Source organism: Phoca vitulina, unplaced genomic scaffold (assembly GCF_004348235.1).
Source record: "Phoca vitulina isolate PV1807 unplaced genomic scaffold, GSC_HSeal_1.0 scaffold1, whole genome shotgun sequence".
NCBI lineage: Eukaryota > Metazoa > Chordata > Mammalia > Carnivora > Phocidae > Phoca > Phoca vitulina.
This window is the reverse complement of record NW_022589704.1, coordinates 89785552-89805159: the sequence shown is the minus strand read 5'-3', so window position 1 is coordinate 89805159 and position 19608 is coordinate 89785552. Positions and strand designations below refer to the sequence as shown.

At 35.3% G+C, this 19608-nt stretch overlaps 1 protein-coding gene across 1 annotated transcript in view; it reads left to right on the top strand.

Moving 5' to 3' along the window:
• The window catches only part of HNMT (histamine N-methyltransferase), a 41908-nt gene extending 27799 nt beyond the window's left edge, over nucleotides 1-14109 (top strand). The window contains exons 4-7 of the mRNA XM_032411202.1: nucleotides 1672-1779; nucleotides 2831-2961; nucleotides 5389-5482; nucleotides 13315-14109. Coding sequence (XP_032267093.1) covers nucleotides 1672-1779; nucleotides 2831-2961; nucleotides 5389-5482; nucleotides 13315-13670 — 689 coding nt within the window. The 3' untranslated portion in view covers nucleotides 13671-14109. The remainder of the gene's footprint in view (nucleotides 1-1671; nucleotides 1780-2830; nucleotides 2962-5388; nucleotides 5483-13314) is intronic.
• The last annotated feature ends 5499 nt before the right edge of the window (nucleotides 14110-19608 follow it).

The window sequence follows — 19608 nt, the reverse complement described above, 5'->3', positions numbered from 1 at the left end:
CTCCATTTCAGCTTCCTTTCCACTTCTTCCCCTCCCCATCCCCACCAGCTCCTATTACCAGTACTTGGGGCTCTCATGGTGCTGTTTGACTGCCCTTTTTCCTAGTCTAGCATCTTTTGTTCCGGATTTATCTTCCTCACTTCCTTTCTTCCAGACCTTCTAGTCTTATGACTTATGCTTTTGTTGCCTGCCATATCTAACCTTGTAGAGGTTCTGTTAATGTCATTTATACCAAAATGTTAAAGACTAACATCATTTTCATAGGCTAGTCTTGCCAGCACATAGATCTATTTTAGTAAAGGTCAACATCATAACCTTAGAGAATAAAATTGCAGAACTTAAGTTGGAGACATCAGCAATAGGGACAGAGGAGATATTTTCATTTTCAATGAAAGCAATAAAACTAATGAAAAGCTACTATTTAATGGGTGTCTATTTTACACTGAGTTTTGTATGCATTTTCTCACTGAACCCTCACAATTAATAAATTATGTGCTATCATTATTGCTATTTTTCTGATGAGGAAAATACAGCTTGGAGAGGTAAAGCAAATTGCTGAAAGTTATATACACCTAGTAAGTGGAGAAGACAGGTTTGGAACTCAAGTCCATCAAACTTATCACCATCTCTCTCACTCAATCATTTACATGGTAAGTTTTCATCAGGGCAGGTATCTTTGTGCTCTTTCTAACTTTATTTGCTAGAGCCTGGTGAAGTGCCGGACACACAGTATGCAATTAATTGTTGGTGCATGAATTAATGAATACATATCTATTCTACCATAACCTCCTTTCCATTTTACCTCACTGAAATCACCTTTTGCTTGGATGCCTACCTTGTTGAATATTCCAAAATTCTGAAGTGCCAGTAGTCCATATACACCGTTCTGTTCCCTGACTTCATGTCTCTATCTACCTGTCCTATCTACCTGCAATTCCTCATTTTCCCAGAAGTCTCTGAGCTATCTTCCACTTACCCTGGAACACAGAGCTCAGGACGGTCTCCTTCCATAAGGCTTTCCCTTTCTCTGACCTCTCCTCCTTCCTTTTCCTCACCGTCTCCTTTCCTCTTCCCACCATGGCCCAACCCGACAGGGTTCCTTTCATGCCTATGTCTTCTACTAGACCATGGTGTATTTGAAAGTGAATGTCTGACATCTTTTTTATCTTTTTTTTTTTTTGTACCTAACATATTTTTCTTCTGACATATTTTTATATGCTTCTGGCCTAGCCTAGTTTATCAATTCTCAGGTGTTTTTTTTTTTTTTTTTTTTCATATTTTAACATCTCTGAATTTGGGATACCTCTTTCAGTTGATGGAATCTTAAAATTATAATTGACAGTGTTTTTTCTGATCTAGTGATACAAAAAGAAGAGTTGACCGAGTCCTAGAATTAATGGCATCTTAGATTTAACATAATATGGTAATAATATATAAGGGTTATATGAATGAAGGAAGGAATAACAATCATAGCCCTCCTCAAGTCATATTATTATTCCTACTTACAACCTACTTGTTCTGCATCATAGACAATGTGGCAGGGCAACAGTTGAGCATTATTCTTTATGTTGGGTTTTCCTAGTACAAGTAAGACATAATATACTACCTCAAATTATTCTTAATCATTTCTTTCTGGACTTACATTATATATTCCATATGCTTGTCTTCTAGGTGAAATTGATCTTCAAATTCTTTCCAAAGTGCAGATTCAATATCCAGAAATTCATATCAACAATGAAGTTGTTGAGCCAAGTGCTGAGCAAATTGCCAAGTACAAAGGTAACTGTAACCCATGGTGCTCTATGTCAAACCCTATCCTGAAAGGCTTATCATCCCAAATTTGTCCCCTCAGTCATTAGCAACATAGTTACTAGGGTATGTTCTTTGTTAAGCTTATTGGGAAAAGAACATATTTAATTTGTTTTCTTGGCAGACATGACTAACGCCTCAGAAATATGAACAGTGAATAATTAGATTTCTTTTTTTACTGACTCCTCTATTCCCTGGTCATCAACTATTATTTTTGATGTTTATTCTTAGAGACAGAGTCATTAATTCATTCAGAAATATTTAAACAGAATCCTTGCTCTTAAAGGGTTTGTGTTTAATGGATTATAGCAGGAGTCAGCAAACTTCTCTGAAAAAACGCACACTGTAAATATTTTTTAGGCCACACAATCTCTCTCACAACCAGTCAACTCTCCTATGGTAGCACCAAGGCAGCCAAAGATGATGCTGATAAACTGAGTGTTCGTATGTTCCAATAAAACTTTATAAACACAAAAGTTTGACTTTTATATCATTTTCACATATCATCAAATGTTATTCTTTTGATTTTTTTCAACCATTTAAAAGTCTAACAGCATGAGATATGAAAGGCATAAAGTCATGAAGTGAAATAGTATGTTTTTAGCTTTAAGTCTATTTAGAAATAGGTGGTGAGCCAGATACGGTCCATGGGCCATGGTCTGCTGACTCCTGGGTTACAGAATCATATCATTTGCTTTCCACTGATAAAATTCATCAGTTGATTCCCCATTAATACTGAGATAATGTAACCAATGTCTGATCAGGGTTCTCATAATTATTTCTTATTGACTCTTTCTTTCATCTCTAATTTCATTTAATACTAGAAAGTACTAAATACTAAATAAAAATACTAAAAAAAAATCAGGATGAACTCTCTGGTCTTCCAGAGCTACATAAAAAAGAAAAATGTGCTTTATATCTGTTATGTATATAACATTGATTGCATTAAAATTCGAAATGGAAATGGATTCTGCATTTGCAATTAAAATTGATGGTGTGCCATCTCTTTTCTATATTTTAGAGCTTGTAGCCAAGACATCAAACCTCGAGAACATAAAGTTTGCTTGGCATAAGGAGACATCATCTGAATATCAAAATAGAATCATAGAGAAAAAAGAATTGCAGAAGTGGGACTTTATTCATATGATTCAGGTAAGAAATATTTATTGTTATATATTCTCAGAAAGATTTTTTTCAGAAATATGTATGAAGAATGCCTAATATTCTATCTTTAGGAAGAAAAATGGAAATCTGGTTTCTGATTTTACAAGTGAACATTATCTGTCTGAATTGAGGATAAAGGTGTTGATAGTACTGAGAGATTCTCTGTAACATTCAAAAAGCCAATTTTTTTATACTCAGACACCTTCAGTTACTGTTTTTTTTTTCAATGTTGGCTTAATTAATTTTTGTAGGATTGGAAGTTCATAGATAGTTCTGAGGGCAGTAGAGTGTTACATATCCTAGCACAGCTCTAATGGTCTGGATGGACCGATGTCCCAGAGTTTTTCTGAATCCTTTCTTTCCCTTCTGTTGATGACCTGGCTAGTGTGCATGTGACAGAAGGGGCAGTTTAGATCATTCTTAGGTCAATAAAGTTTACTTACATCAGTCAGTCATTCAGTAGGAATTTATTTCCATGATCCAGCACTGATAGTGTATTTCTTAGAAATACACTGGAGGGTTTCTTGGAAAGGGGGTGACCATTAGATGTTATGGGGACGGATTTATGAGAATCACTGATATTTCTGGATAGCATATGAGTGTATAGACTTGGTGTTGTCTACTATCAGAAAATGTGTATATTTTAGAAATACCAATATTAACAGTAAGAGACATCTTTCCACAGTCCACAAGTGCAGTCATCCCAAAGGAATAAACTTACAAGAAATCAAAGGAAGAAATGACTCCAACATTAGTTGTCCAAGCAATCCTACACCTCTGCTTTCCTAGCTGACAAAATCATTTACCTGTAAGAGAGTACTTAAATTGTCCATCAAGCCTATAATGTTTCTCTATTAGATTTAATTTCCTCCCTCCTCATATTAACTATTTCATACCTCCTTCTCTCTCCTTACATTTCCTGTAACCCCTGCACCAGCACTCATTCCCAGCTGATGACCTCACTTCATACTGTAGAGCAAAAAGAGAAATCATCAGATGGAAAGTCATCTTTCACCCTCCAAATTTATAAACACAGCTGCATCTGTACTCAACATCTCTTTCTTTCATCTAATTACAAAAGCCACCTTTTATCAAAAACCTGTCCCTCCACTTGTACTCTGGATCCCATTTTTTACCTGTTATAAAATGTTGCAGCTTCAGAGATCATTCTCCTATTTCTCTCAAAATTTCCATGCATCTTCCTTCTTTCTAAAGCAACTCTGCTTCCTCTGCATTACTATTCTATTCCTCTATCTTCCTCCCTGTCTAGTATACATTTTCCCTATGTTATATCTTTGTCTCTTCATTGTTCCTTATAGTCTTAACACTGTCATGACATTCTTTCAACTTAATGTTCACAGTCAACTTCAGAGAATCTCAGTATCTATTAGATCAAATTTCAGAGCATCTGTTCTGGCCCACCTCCTCTTTTTTAGCCAGGTCACATCATAGACTGTTAGCCATCTTATGGATTATGTATCTGGGTACCTATCCCTGTCATGAACAGCATGGAATGACATGATACTAAATATGGTCCTGAAGCAGCATAGGCCATGTGCAGCTCCATTTTATTTCATTCATTCATGTGAAAGGGGCGTAGTTTAAGTTGTGTTTGCTTAATGCAAAAAATTCTATCATGGGCATCTAAATAGAATATTAAATTATTGCCCAAGAGAGATGGAGATGAGATTTAAGAAGTAAGTATCTGTGGGGGTAGATTCCAGGGATGCAAGCCATTAGGGAAAATTTTCCACTGCCAATGTATAATTCTAGGCTCTACCTGTGTTGAGTGGAAAGGCCTCTCCCTGAACTTCATCAGAGATGGTCCAGAGTTATTAAAAAGGTGTGGGTTGACCCCTAGCACCTTGTGACCAAGTATGTAATCTCATGCTTTATTCAGTCCATTTTCCTAGAGAATCTGTCAACATCAGAGCCTGCCATATTTTCTGTGATTTAAAAAAAGCATCTGTGAGCATATGGTAAAGCTGGTACAAGGGGCTCAATTTTAAAGCAACGTTCCATGAAATGGGGTCTGTTTTTATGGTGCCAGCACCATCTTCTCCCAGAAGAACTATAATTCACAAAATGTAGAGTAAGCATAGAATTGATGCCCCAATGTGGAGTGGAGACTAAGTATCTCCAGCTATAAATGTCTCTGTTATTGAAGTCAGAAAGAGTAAATTTAAAACTATTTGGCTGTAATTGAGCAAATACCATAGTTTTCCCTTTTCTCAAATATTTTATCACATTATTACTTTCTTTCTCCATATAACATCTTTAATTTTTAAATTCTTAAAGTGTTTTGTTGAGTACAACTCTCAACTTGAAAATCAAACTTTCTGATGAGTATCTAGCCCAAGTAACAAAGACATTGACATAGAAAAGTGTCTAATTTCTCTTTTCTTTCATTTATAGATGCTGTATTATGTAAAAGATATCCCAGCTACCCTGAAATTCTTCCATAGTCTCTTAGCTACCAACGCTAAGATGCTCATTATTCTTGTGTCAGGTAAATTATTTACATTCACCCTGAATTTTAAAACAGTAATAGTGCATATGTGCTTGGATATATGTGTTTGAAGGCAGCCTGCTATAATATGAAATTCTTGACTTGGCTTCTGATTGTAGTCAATTAATTAACACAGTATTAGGTAAGTCCTTCATAACAGCTATCAATTTAGGGGGTCTAGTGGAATTAAATGTCTATTTACTTCTTTCTCTGGGGAAAATTTGTCTTTGTTGTCTATATATAAATTCTTTTTTATATGACATAGAGCAAATACCACTAATAGGAATTTTTTTAATGAGGCCAAAAACAGCAAATATTTCTGTTTACCTCCTTTTTGCTTCTTGAATGTCTCTTCCCCTTCTGTGATGTTTATTAAATATAAATAAAGGTTTAAATATTTGGAATGCCTTCATATTTGATTAATTTGCATTTCTAGAGCCATTATCAATATTGTTCATGGTAGATTTTCTCAAATAACTACCAGAAATTGTTCACTTGTTTTGTATTTCTGTCTTATTTTCCAAAGAGGGCATTTGATCATGTCATGTTGCTTCCAGTATATAATAAGTACCACATAGAGAAGTAAACATGTTAATAAATGAAACACTGACATTGTTGAGTTCATTAATTCATTACTTCTTTCATTCAGCAATCTTCGTGGATTGTCTACATAGTGCTAGGCAGATTGATTCTAGATATACAACAGTCTCTATCTTCCTAAGTGTATACCAGACCCCTTACTCAAAACCATATGTCACAAAATTCATCAATTCTTAAATATGAGAAATGACTTTAAGGATGGCAAATAGGGTTGTTGCCTGTAATTCTAGGTTTGAACTCATGTGGGAGTTTTTGCAAATGAGAGTTCCTGTATACAACCTCTTCCCTAAAGGAACATTTTGATATACTATTTTTATCTCTGGTTAATTAAAAATACTCATTTATGTGGGAGAGTTCTGTTTTCCCATTTAGAAGGGCTTATGTAAACTGGATGCTTCCTACTAACCTCTGTCTAAATTAAGACACTTGGGTAAAGCCATTATACTACATTTAGGAATACAAAAGAAAACTTAGTTGTTACCAATGAGAGCAGTCTATTCTTGATAATCTGTATCAATAATAAAGAAAAAGTGTTACCGATAGAAATAACAATTTATCCAGAAGTCATGTATGTTTGATTTTAGGATATATTTCATATCAATAGAAGATCCACTCTTTCTTATATTTGGTTTATTCTTAAAATTTTCAGAAGTTAAGTATTTCAGTGTCAGAAAGCAGTTTTCTATGAATATATTTCTACCAAGAGGAAAAAGCCAGTCTAAAGTTTGACATGAGTAGTCCGCAAACAACTGAGAACTGACTAAGTACCCTTATGAATACAGTATTCTGCTGGCTATCTCATGAATTATATTAATACAATCCATGGTTTATTAGTATCAAGAAATGTTCAAACCAAAACAGGCACAGTGAAATACATGGTGATACATGCAGCAAGAATGCTGAGGCATTTCCTAGCTGTGTGAACTTGGTCTATGAGTCTTAGTTTATTCAAGGGCTATTTCTAGATAATCATACCTACATTACATTGCATCTACGCATATATGTGGTTCATATGTACTATGTATGTATGTACTATGTATTATACTATGTATATATACATTCACAGGGAAAAATCAAAGAAAGGGAGTAAAGACTCAAATATCAATTAGCTTTTTCTTAAAAAGTATTTTGAGTCAAAAGATATTCAGTCAATGTAGTTTGATGGTGGAAATATTTTGCTAACTTTTTCTGTATACAGTAAAAAACTCATTACTGTACTCATCATGGGAGACAGGTATCCCAAAGAGGACAACATTGTTCATAGACATTGTTCCTACACGTAAGAATGCAACAAATAACAGATGTCCAATTATTAAAGGGACTCTAATGACCCCCCGCCTTTATCACATGCACTTTTCTTAGAAGAGATTTGTGCAGCTACAAGAGAAATATCATACATACATTTCTTTTTAAAGAACCACTTAACAAAAGAAGATAAATTTAGGCATTTTATTTTGGACTTTCCAACTATCTCCTAAGGCTAAAAGTTACAGCTTTATTGCCTCTATCAGAAGAGTTATTAAGGAAAGAAATTAATTAAATATATGTAATAAAAAATAAGCCACCTTGTTCAATACAGTTTCCTTTACAGTAAAGAAAATACTCTACTTGAAAAGGTAAATAAAATTGTCAAATATGTTGGTCTTGTCATCAGTTTAGTATAAACTGAATGTCTCCAGATTCCCCAGTCTTAGGGGATCACTTATAACTCTTACAAATCCAGAAAAAAATGATGGGATCCCTTATCCCAAGTAACTTGGGTCATCCATCCCTTTCCCCATGACTCCTAAGGATCTTGGGGGTCATGCTTACATGCTCCTGATGGTTGCCAACCACTGTTTGCCCCAAACTTCTGCTGCCAGTTCAATTTTTGATTTCCTATCTCCAAACCTTGCATGTCTTTCACCTGCCTTTTCTTATCCTGTTCTGCTTTGCTCCAAACATAGACAGAGCCCTACTTCCTTCATTCTCGAAAGCACCATTCTTTGATTTTTGGGAGATGGCAAGACTGATGGCATAGAAGGACAGCAGGAACAGAATTTAGCGCAAAGTCCCACAGCCACTCTTTTCCTAGGTTTTCTCCTGCTCAGTGGTGCCCTTCTCTCTTGCACCCACTCATAACTTCTCCCAGACCTCACCCATATCCTCTTACCTCACTACTTTTCCTAAGATACCAACTCCTCACTTTTCCCTTCCATCCCTCTTATTTGTTCCTTGGAGCAGTTTAACTCCCTTTTGATCTACCTCTCTCACCTGGGTAAATCTGTGCACCTATGAACCTGTCTTAGCCACAGTATATTTCCCCAGGATAAACTGTACTGCCCCTCAGTGTATGGAAGTGGCTGCAGTTTCCTTTTTTAAAAATAGCAATATTTTCTTTGTTGCATTAACAAAGTCAATACAAATACATGGGTCAGCTTTTAGAAAAATAGATCATGGCCAGTTTCCAACAGAAAAAACAAATCGAATCACAAGAAATTTGCAATCAGATTTGTCTTATATCCAATTAACAAGTATAGGATTGATCTACATTTTTATTGTTCATTTTTTCATTTGCTGATATCACTTCAAATCCCTGTCTGCCCAGACCAGTCTGTAGATAGCAACCAAGTTTGAGAATGCTTCCCGGGTCATATGAGGTGCCTGAGTAACTTCCTCCTTCACCCTGTAAGAAAACCACTGCCCTAAACTGCATTCTCAGCTCAAACTGTAATCCTTGAAACCCCCTTCTCCATATTTACCCCATGAAAACATTCCTTAAACTTGAATATTGCCCTAAAACTTGGAACACATATACCAAAATGGTTCACACTAAGTTCTGTTCTTATCAAGCCTCTTGCAGTCACTTTCTGGGTGGAATTTGCTTCATAATTACCTAGAAGTGCAGAAACCTGTTTGGGAAGAAAGCTTTGTTTCAGGCAGCATTGTCATCCATAGCTATACTTCAATGCAGAAAACTGGGTGCTCATTGCAGATGATTCAGACAAACCTAGAACTAGTTACTAAATTAAATTTCCAGGAACACTCATCTAGCTAATATCTAGGCAGATAATAGTATGTCTGGATTACCATCTTGCTCTAAAGGGTCATCTTAAATATGCCACATAGCTAAGGCTCTTTCCTGTCCATCTCAGACACTGACCTATTACTGAATTAACAAGTTATTTCTCTGAATAGACTGAATTACTATTATTTGAGTACCATATGGACACTCATTTTTGCAATTTATTAATCATAAGATAATGAAATATGGGGTCAGTTTCCAGAATTATGCAGAAATGTAGGTTGGCTCTATGTTCCATGTGCACCGTGTGTACCTAGGTACCATGTGTGTTCAGCCATATTGAAAACAGTACACAGCCTGTGCTCTCAGGCCCATGTTGTCTGCACAGGATAGCTGTTTTGTAGATTTGGTTCATTCAGCTTTTCTTGAGCTTCTACAGTCAGTCACTGCTAGACTCTGTAGGATGCAGATGACTATTACTTTTCCTCTGCTTTTGAACAGCTCCTATGTAGTGGAGGATTGAGGCATGTAAACACTCGGAGCAGTGTGCTACGTTTCTTATCAGAGGCATACGAGGAGTTTAAAGAGAGCTCCTTGAGAGCAGCCATTCTGCTTCTCATCTCTTTGGCACCTAGAACACACCCAATAGATATTTGAATTGAACTGAATAAATATTTTATGATCATTTATTATTTCTGCCTTATAATATTCTAAACTACTAGTTCTGAATGTGTCTAAAAAAAGAGCATGTTTTGGCTAAAACTACATGATGGACTTGGAATCAGAGACCATAGAAAGTTCTGGAGATTTGAAGATAGGTTTAATAAACAGGAGTAAAAGACTCAATAAAGAAGATACACGTGCACACAGACACGCACACACACTAAAGTGCATGCTGGAATAGGCAGAGAAAAGCGATGGAGAGTAGGCAAATGAAACTCATTAGGAAAAGACAGAGAAATTGAAATCAGAATTAAATGACAGCATTTACTGTTAGAATACATGTTGCTTGAGGGAAGAAGGCTTTTATCTGTATTTGTAAGTATCAGTTACAGAGCTAGCCCAGCTCAGTAAATATTCATTTAATTATAATAAGCAGAAGTTCCTGATTATATAAAGATAAAAGATTTGATTTGGGGATGAAAAGGAAGAGAAATAAGGACAAATGAGGTGGATTTTTAAAATGAGTGTCTCACACTAAAATTATATCAGTAGTAGCATGTTTTTCTGCAAATGTAGTAGCCAGGCATTAGTTTTGAGAGTTGCTAATTAAAATGCAACTTTTCTGGTTAAGGGGATTTAGCCAGAAGGAGACACCAGTTTTTTGTTCTCCCCTCTCCTTACCTGACTAAGGAAGGAGGCAAATCATGGTGTGTTATTTTTAATACAATGAGAAAAAAGAATCTGGTTTATATCATGTTGGAAACAAAAGTAACACCATATGTTGTGCCCACCGAGAGCCATTATGATAATGCATCAGTTAGAAAGTGTATAATTGCTCAGCTCAGAAATGGAATAACTGGCACCAAGTCACACAACACTGACACCAGTAAATTTTCTGCAATCAGTATTTGGTTATTTTTTTTCTCTATCAGCTTAAAAATAAAAATAATAATGATAATAGAGCTTCTTTTCAACTCATTGAAATATTTATTTTCTTGTAAAGTCTTATTTGTAGGCATATTCTTATTTGGGCAGATAATCACTGTCTTTGTAATGAAAGATTTTTTAATACATACTCATGACCCTATTTTTTTTCATTGGACTGAGGTTTTGTTTTTTCTGCTTCATTCCAATTTTACCTTCTAGAGCATACCCTGCAGTTATCGCTCCCTCTGAAATATTAGTAGAATGTCAATTATCTAAGCTATTTAAATTTTACTCTTTTCTGCCTTGGATAGTCCGTTTTGTTGAGTTCAATCAGGAGACTTTAGCCTAATCCATGGATGAGGGCCAGGGGTCTTTGAGCATCCAATAATCATATGCATAACTGTATAGGTATTTATTGTTTGTGTACTTTGCTGGAGAGTCAGTTACTTCATTAGACCATAAAAGAGGTTTGGGAACCAAAAAAATCTCAAGCCTTTGAAATCTTCACTATTAATTCTGGAATATAGGTTCTCTCTTACATTGCTTTGCCAAGTCCAACTTAATTTCCCAGTACTTGAACAATGTTTATTTACTACGTGTGCCAGTCATGGTTCTTATTTCCTTTACTTTTTCTTGCCCCAATTCTATGCATAAATTCTATTGTTATCCCTGTTTTGCAGGTGATAAAACTGAGGGAAAGTTTCATAGAGCTAGTCAGAGGAAAAGTCAGGCTTCGTACTTAGGCAGTTGGCTTTAGAGACCCTCTTAATTACTACACTGTATCAACTGTGTATGTAACATCCCATTATTATATGCAGGTATTAGAGGGTCCACAAACAGATGCTCATTTGTGTTGATGTAGTAGTAGTATAGATTTCTAAACAGCAAGTTTGCTTTTTCACAGTCTCAAGATTACAACCAGTGAAAATATATTATCAAACTAATTCCATATGATGTTCATTTATAAGTACTTATTACCCACCTGCATGTGCTTAGCATTGTGCAACAATTACTTAAATTATCTCATTTAATACTTGCGGTTGCATTTGAGGTAAGTATGGTTATCCCCACTTTATAGATCAGAAAACTGAGGTTCTCAGAGACTAAATAACAAATCTCATCTTATTCATGAAGTGTCAGAAGTACATTCCAACCTGTGTCTCTCTCCCTCAGAGGCTGCATCTCTTAGCTTCTACACTGGGCTGGGTTTTCAATTAAACACAATAGACATTGCTAAAACATCTTCTAAAGCTGGGAAGAAAATTTGTAAGAATCAGCCTATTTATTGGCAGTGCAAGGCAGCATCTTATAAGTGGAGACATGAGTGGCTACCCCATTTTTTGTTTGAGAAAATTATCATTGTATTTATTGTGCTCTTTCTCTCTGTTTCAGTTCTTACTCTTAGATCCTCTCCTCTGAACGCAAGACTCACATAAACCCCTGCCTTCTTCCTATTACTGCTGGAATGTCCAAGAGGTATCAATAGATATCTCATATTTACATTTCCAAAACTTGACACCTGATGATACATTTAAAACTGCGCCTCCCTCATTCTTCCCACTTCCAATAATGGCAATTCTCTCTTTTCAGGTACTGGGGCCAAAATCATCGGGGTCACTGACTCTGTTTTCACTCATACCCAATATCCAAATTGTTGGCAAATCTCACTGGATCTAGGAGCGTAATATATAAAAAATCCAACCACTTCTCATCACCTCCAAAAGCTAGCTGCTCCAATTTACCATCTTCTGTCACCCAGATTATTGCCATAACCTCCTTACTGTTCTCCCTGTTTCTGCCCTTATGGCCCTATAGTCTATTCTCATCTGTGTGACTAAGTAACCTTATTAAAATGTAAATCAGGTTAAGTCAATCTAATGTTGTGTTGTCCAGTATAAAAGCCACATTTGGCTATTGAAATTGATATGTAAATGAATTGCAATGAAGTAAAGCTTAACATTCATTTTCTCGTTCATACTAGCCACAGTTCAAATGTTCCTTAGCCACAGATGGTTAGCGGCTACCATATTGGACAATGCAGATATAGAATATGTTCATCGATCCAGAAAGTTATTTCAGACAACTCTACAATGGCTTCCCATCTCATCCCACATGATACAGCACCCTATCTACTTCCCCACCACTCATCCATTCTTATCTTCTTCTATTCTCCCCTTTGCTCACTGAATTCCAATCTCACTGGTTTCCTGGCTAGTTCTTAACATGACAAGCATGCTCCTGCCTCAGGGCCTTTGTAGTTGCTCTTCTCTGTACCTAAGGTAATCTTCCCTCTGATACGTACATGGCTTGTTCTCATATCTCTGCTCAAATGTCACATTATTACAGAGACTTTCTGTGACCACTCTATATAAACAGCAACCCATCCAACTCTTTAACCCACCTTATTCCTTGTTCTGATTTGTTTTTCATTAGCACTTAGCACCATCTGATATGTGATTTATTTACTTGTGTATTTAACTTTCTTTCCCCTTGCTGTGCACCTCTTAAATTAAGCTACCCAAAGGCAAGAATATTTCTTTATTGGCTGCTTTATTCTAAGCATGTAGTATACTTCCTGGCAGAGAAGGGAAATGAGAAGAAGAATAAGTAAAAGCATGAACTTTGTTTTATCACACAGGAATCAGTGGCTGGGACAAGCTGTGGAAAAAGTACGGATCCCGCTTACCTCAGGATGACCTCTGTCAGTATGTCACATCGTCTGACCTCACTCAGATGCTGGATAAATTGGGGATTAAGTACGAGTGTTACGACCTTCTGTCCACCATGGACATATCTGATTGTTTTATTGATGGCAATGAAAATGGAGAACTGCTTTGTGATTTTTTGACAGAAACCTGCAACTTTAATACAACAGCACCACCTGATCTCAAAGCAGAAATTATGAAAGATCTGCAAGAGTCTGAATTCAGTGTAAAGAAAGAGGGAAAGGTTCTTTTTAATAATAGTCTGAGTTTCATAGTGGTTGAGGCATAAATATCAACATGTAAGTGTATTAAAAAATTATATTTTGAATAATGTTGATCATTTATTTCTGTATTAAAATTATAAACACATCTCAATATAAATAGATCATTGTCTCATATATAAAATCTAGAAAATTCCAAGACATTCTCATATTTCCATGCGAATCATAGAGGATACTGTTAGTCTTATCCCATTCCTTCCCCACATCAAGAGGCCACATTCAGAATAAATACCACATAAGCTAGAAAAATGAGACTACTAAGTTTCACTGGCTTATTGACAAGAAAATCCTTTCCATTTGTTGATTGTACTGGAATTTCCCAAAATATTAATAAAACATGTGCTATGGATTCTTTAAATACTACAAAAGTATATACTTACTGATATATATGAAAAAGTATATGTTTATTGATTTTTTCCCTTTTGTGAAGAATTATTTGTCTGTGCACATTCTTCTAGTAGTTTCTATCTTGTTTTTATTGATTACTAAAAATAAGCACCTTAGGATATTACAAAATTATTTGTTATGTGTTCCATTTGTTTCTACTTTGTTTTCTCTTTTATCTTTATTGTTTATCTCTTATCTTTGATTTTATAGTATTTTGTTTGTTTTTTGATATAGTGAAGTTTTTTTCTATTTTATTCAGTCAAATTTTAGGTTTTTTTTTTTTCTTTCTTAATTTCTGGGTTTCTGACACATTTTTAAAGGCCTTCTTAAAACAAGGTTTTAGAATATTTACATATTTTATTATAAAAAATATAGTTTCACTTTAAAAAAATAAATCTTTGATAAGTTTGAAATTTACATAAGTGTAGGAATCTGGGAAGATGGCAGAGTAGAAGGACCCTAAGCTCACCTAGTCCCATGGTAACACTCAAATCAGCATAAATAACAGAAAACCACCGAAAGACAGGCAGAAGAAACTCCACAACTAAAGGTAAAGAAGAGGCCACATGGAAGAGGATAGGAAAGATGAAGATGAGGTGGCGAGCTAAAAGTGTCCTGGGCTGTCTGCAGTTGGGAGGAGCCAGGGGCATGGAGAAGGGTGAAAAATAGACAGTCACACCAGTGAGCCTGCATGGGGAAGAAGAATCCCCATAACATTTGGCTTTGAAAGCAAGAGGGGCTGAATTTCATGAGTTCTTACAACCAGCATGACTTAAAGACTAGAATTTTAAAAATTAGTAGGCTCTGCTCTGGGAGAGCCCAGTGTGTTATAGGAAACTGAGTCCCTGTCCTTAAAGAGACAGCACAACAAATAGCCCATGGAGATACAGCATAGAAGCAGCAGTTTGAAAAATGCCCAGGGCATATGGGAGGGAGAATTATTTACTAATCTCAGAACATGTCCCAGAGAAACATATTTCCCTGACAGACTCCTCCAGAAACAAAGGACCTGCCATTTCCATCTCCCACCCATCAGCATAAATGCTTCACCACCTTCAGAAACCAGCAGAGCCCACACTCCTTACCTAACTTGCTAACACTAAGCCCCTCCCATCAGCAGATCTGCCCTTCCCAGTCACTTGACTGCACTGCAGTCTCCTCCCCTAGAAGACTGGCATAAATCTTGCCAACACTGAGTCTCCTGTGTGTTTTGTGGGGCCTTGTTCCAAGCAGCAGGTCACCTCCACACACACCTTGTTAAAACTGCACTCCCTACCCATGTGGGCTTTGCAGAGCATCACTGGCCAGGCCTGGTCTTCACAGCAACTGCATGTACTCTATGGAAGAGGACCAGCACCACCTTGTTAAAAGTGGTGCCCCACCCACTACTTTCAAGAGTAGGAGACATAGCTGACTTTCCCAACACACAGAAACAGACATAGAGAGTTAGACAAAATGAGGAGACAGAGGAATATGTTCCAAATGAAAGAACTGGACAAAACCACAGCAAGAGACCTACATGAAATGAATATAAGTAATATGCCTGTTAGAGAATTTAAAGTAATGATCATAAAGGTAGTCACTGGACTTGGGAAATGAGTGGATGCATCAGTGAGATCCTTAACAAAGACATAAAAAAGAACCAATCATAGATGAAGAACACAATAAATGAAATTAAAAATACACTAGATGGAATAAATAGTAGGCTAGAGGAAAGAGAAGAAAAAATTATCAACATGGAAGACAGTAATGGAAAGCAATCAAGCTGAGGAGGTAAAAGAAAACAAATATACAAAATGAGAATAGACTTAGGGAACTCAGTGACTCCATCAAGCACAGTAACATTTGCATTATAGGGATCTCTAAGAAAAGAGAGAAAAGGGGGCTGAAAATCTATTTGAGGGAATAATAGCTGAAACTTCCTGAATCTGGGGAAGGAAACAAACCCAGATCTAGGAGGCACAGAGATTCCCCCAACAAAATCAACCCAAGAAAGTCCACACAAAGACACATAATAATTAAAATGGCAAAAAGAAGTGATAAAGAAAAAAAAAAAATTAAAGCAGCAAGAGAAAAGAAGAAAATTACTTACAAGGAAAACTCCATAAGGCTATCAGTGGATTTATTAGCAGAAATTTTGCAGGCCAGAAGAGAGTGGCATATATGCAAAGTGCTGAATGGAAAAATGTGCAGCCAAGAATATTCTATCCAGAAATGCTAACATTCAGAATAGAAGTAGGGATAAAGAATTTCTCAGACAAAAACTAAAGGACTTCATGACCACCAAAACATCCCTACAAGAAATGTTAAAAGGGACTGCTGCAGATGACATGATTATATATGTATATAATATATAATATGATAATATGTATATATCCTAAAGATCCCACCAAAAAAACTACTAGAATGGATAAATTAATTCAGTAAAGTTGCAGGATACAAAAATCAATGTACAAAAATCTGTTGCATTTCTATACACTAATAATTAAGCAGAAAGAGAAATTAATTCAATTTACAATTACACCAAAACCAATAAAATACCTAGGAATAAACCTAACCAAAGAGGTGAAATACTTGTACTCTGAAAACTATAAAACATTTGATGAAAGAAATTGAAGATGACACAAAGAAATGGAAAGACATTCCATGTGCATGAACTGGAAGAACAAATATTGTTAAAATGTCCATAGTACCCAAAACAATCTATACATTTAGTGCAATCCCTATCAAAATACCAACAGCATTTTTCAAACAATTAGAACAAACAATTCTAAAACTTGTATGGAACCAGACAAGACCCTAAATAGCCAAAGCAATCTTGAAAAAGAAAAACTAAACTGGAAGCATCACAATTCTGGACTTCAAGTTATATTACAAAACACAGTGATCAAAACAGCATGGTACTGGCATGAAAACAGACACATAGATCAATGGAACAGAATAGAAAACCCAGAAATAAACCCATAAGTATATGGTCAATTAATCTTCAACAAAGGAGACAAGAATATGCAATGGGAAAAAGACAGTTTGTTCAAAAAATGGTGTCGGGAAAGCTGGACAGCAACATACAAAAGAATGAAACTGGACCACTTTCTTACACCATACACAAAAATAAACTCAAAATGGATTAAGAACCTAAATGTGAGACCTGAAACCATAAATATCCTAAAACAGAGCACAAGCAGTAACTTCTCTGACATCAGCTATTGCAACATTTTTCTAGATATGTCTCCTGAGGACAAGGAAAATCAAAGTAAAAATAAACTATTGAGACTACATTAAAATAAAAAGCTTCTGAACAACAAAACTGATTGGAAACAACCAACAAGATTAAAAGTCATCCTACTGAATGGGAGAAGATATTTGCAAATGACGTATCTGATAAAGGGTTAGTATCCAAAATATATAAAGAAATTATACAACTCTACACCAAAAAAAAAAAAAAAAATCAATTAAAAAATAAGAAGATATGAACAGATATTTCTGCAAAGAAGACATAGAGATGGCCAACAGACACATGAAAAGATGCTCAACACTTCATCATGAGGGAAATGCAAATCAAAACTACAAAGAGATATTCCTCACACCTATCACAATGGCTAAAAGAAACAAGTTTTGGCAAGGATGTAGAGAAAAAGGAACCGTAGTACACTGTTGGGAATGCAAACTGGTGTACCCACTGTGGAAGACAGTATGGTGTTTCCTCAAAAAGTTTAAAACAGAACTACCCTACAATATAGTAATTGCACTATAGGGTATTTATCCTCAAAATACAAAAACACTAATTCAAAGAGATACATGCACCCCTATGTTTATTGCAGCATTATTTACAATAGTCAAGATATGGAAGCATCCCAAGTGTCCATCAATTGATGAATGGATAAAGAAGAGGTGATTTAATATATATATATATATTTTATAAATATATATATATATATATATATATATATATAATGGATATTATATATATGTGTATACATATATATATAATGGAATATTATTTAGCATAATATATATATATAATGGAGTATTATTATATATAAATATATATATATAATGGAATATTATTTAGCCATAAAAAAGAATGAAATCTTACCACTTGCAACAACATGGATGGAGTTAGAGAGTATAATGCGAAGTGAAATAAGTCAGAGAAAGACAAATAGCATATGATTTCACTCACATGTGGAATTTAAGAAACAAAGCAAAGGAACAAAGAAAAAAGAGAGAAAGAAAAACCAAGGAAACAGACTCTTAACTATAGAGAACAAATTGATGGTTACCAGAGGGTGAGGGGATGGGTGAAATAGGTGATGGGGATTAAGAGTACACTTATTATTATGAGCACTGAGTAATGTATAGAGTTACTGAATCACTATACTGTACACCTGAACCTAATATAACACTGTATGTTAACTATATTGGAATTAAAATGTAAAAACTTAAAAAAAAAAAGGAATTTAGTTAAGTGGAAGGAGTTAAAATGAGAACAAAATGTTTACCCTCAAAAAGATAGATGGCTATATCAACACAATTTCCTTGGTGGGGGGCAGATTTCCACTGACTTAAAATGCACTTTGTATCATTTACCAAATTTCCAGAAAACCCTGAATCTATTTCAACACTCTAGAGTCTCTTATGTTCCTCTGTCTAAGATCTCCTTTAAGACTAAGAGTCATCCTTGGACAGGATTTCAGAGGATTTTTGAAAACATATTGAATGTGCTTTATTTTATCTTTAATGGCAAACATCTATCATTCTTATAAAAACAGTACATCTCTTTAAATAAGTAAATAATCCAATAATTTATAATTAATAAATGAAGATATATTTAAAGTAAGTGAATAATTACTACTTTTCGTTACATACAGAATAAAAGTTAGGTTTTACTGAAGAGCTCATGAACCCTCATTCTCCCAGTTATGAAGCCTTCAACATAGTGTGGTATTCACTTTTTCATCTTATAGAACTACCACTTAATGCTGCAGGAAATACTTGTAGAGTTAATACCCCTCCCTAATCTCCTAGCTGAGGTCCAGGAAGTATACTGGAGTGCACAGCCTATTTTTGCTAACAAAAGACCAAGCCTTGTTGTTCATTATAAGTAAAACTGGCTTGCATTGCTCTCTTTTCTTAGACAACTTCATCAATGTTTTCTGAATTATCAGTGATAACAAATGAAATGACAGTAATCCAATCAGGTTCCTGAATATGAACCCTGAACCATTAATCATACTGATATGTACTACTGACAAAGGAAATCTGTGAGGCAGGCATAATTGATGGATATGGGCCATGACGACCTTGAACAACTTCCCCAAAAGGATAGAAATCAAGACTCTATAGAGCGAATTATGGCCTTCTCTGAAAAGCACACGTGCAAAACAAGAATAGAATTAACATGCTACTTACAGATAGAAAAGAATAGCACTCCATAGATGGATATTTATAAAAATGGCCTTTCTTATCCCTATAAACATCCCTTACTAAAAAAAAAAAAAAAAAAAAGAAAGAAAGAAAGAAAAAGAAAAGAAAAAAAGATAAATTCTCTGCTTCAAT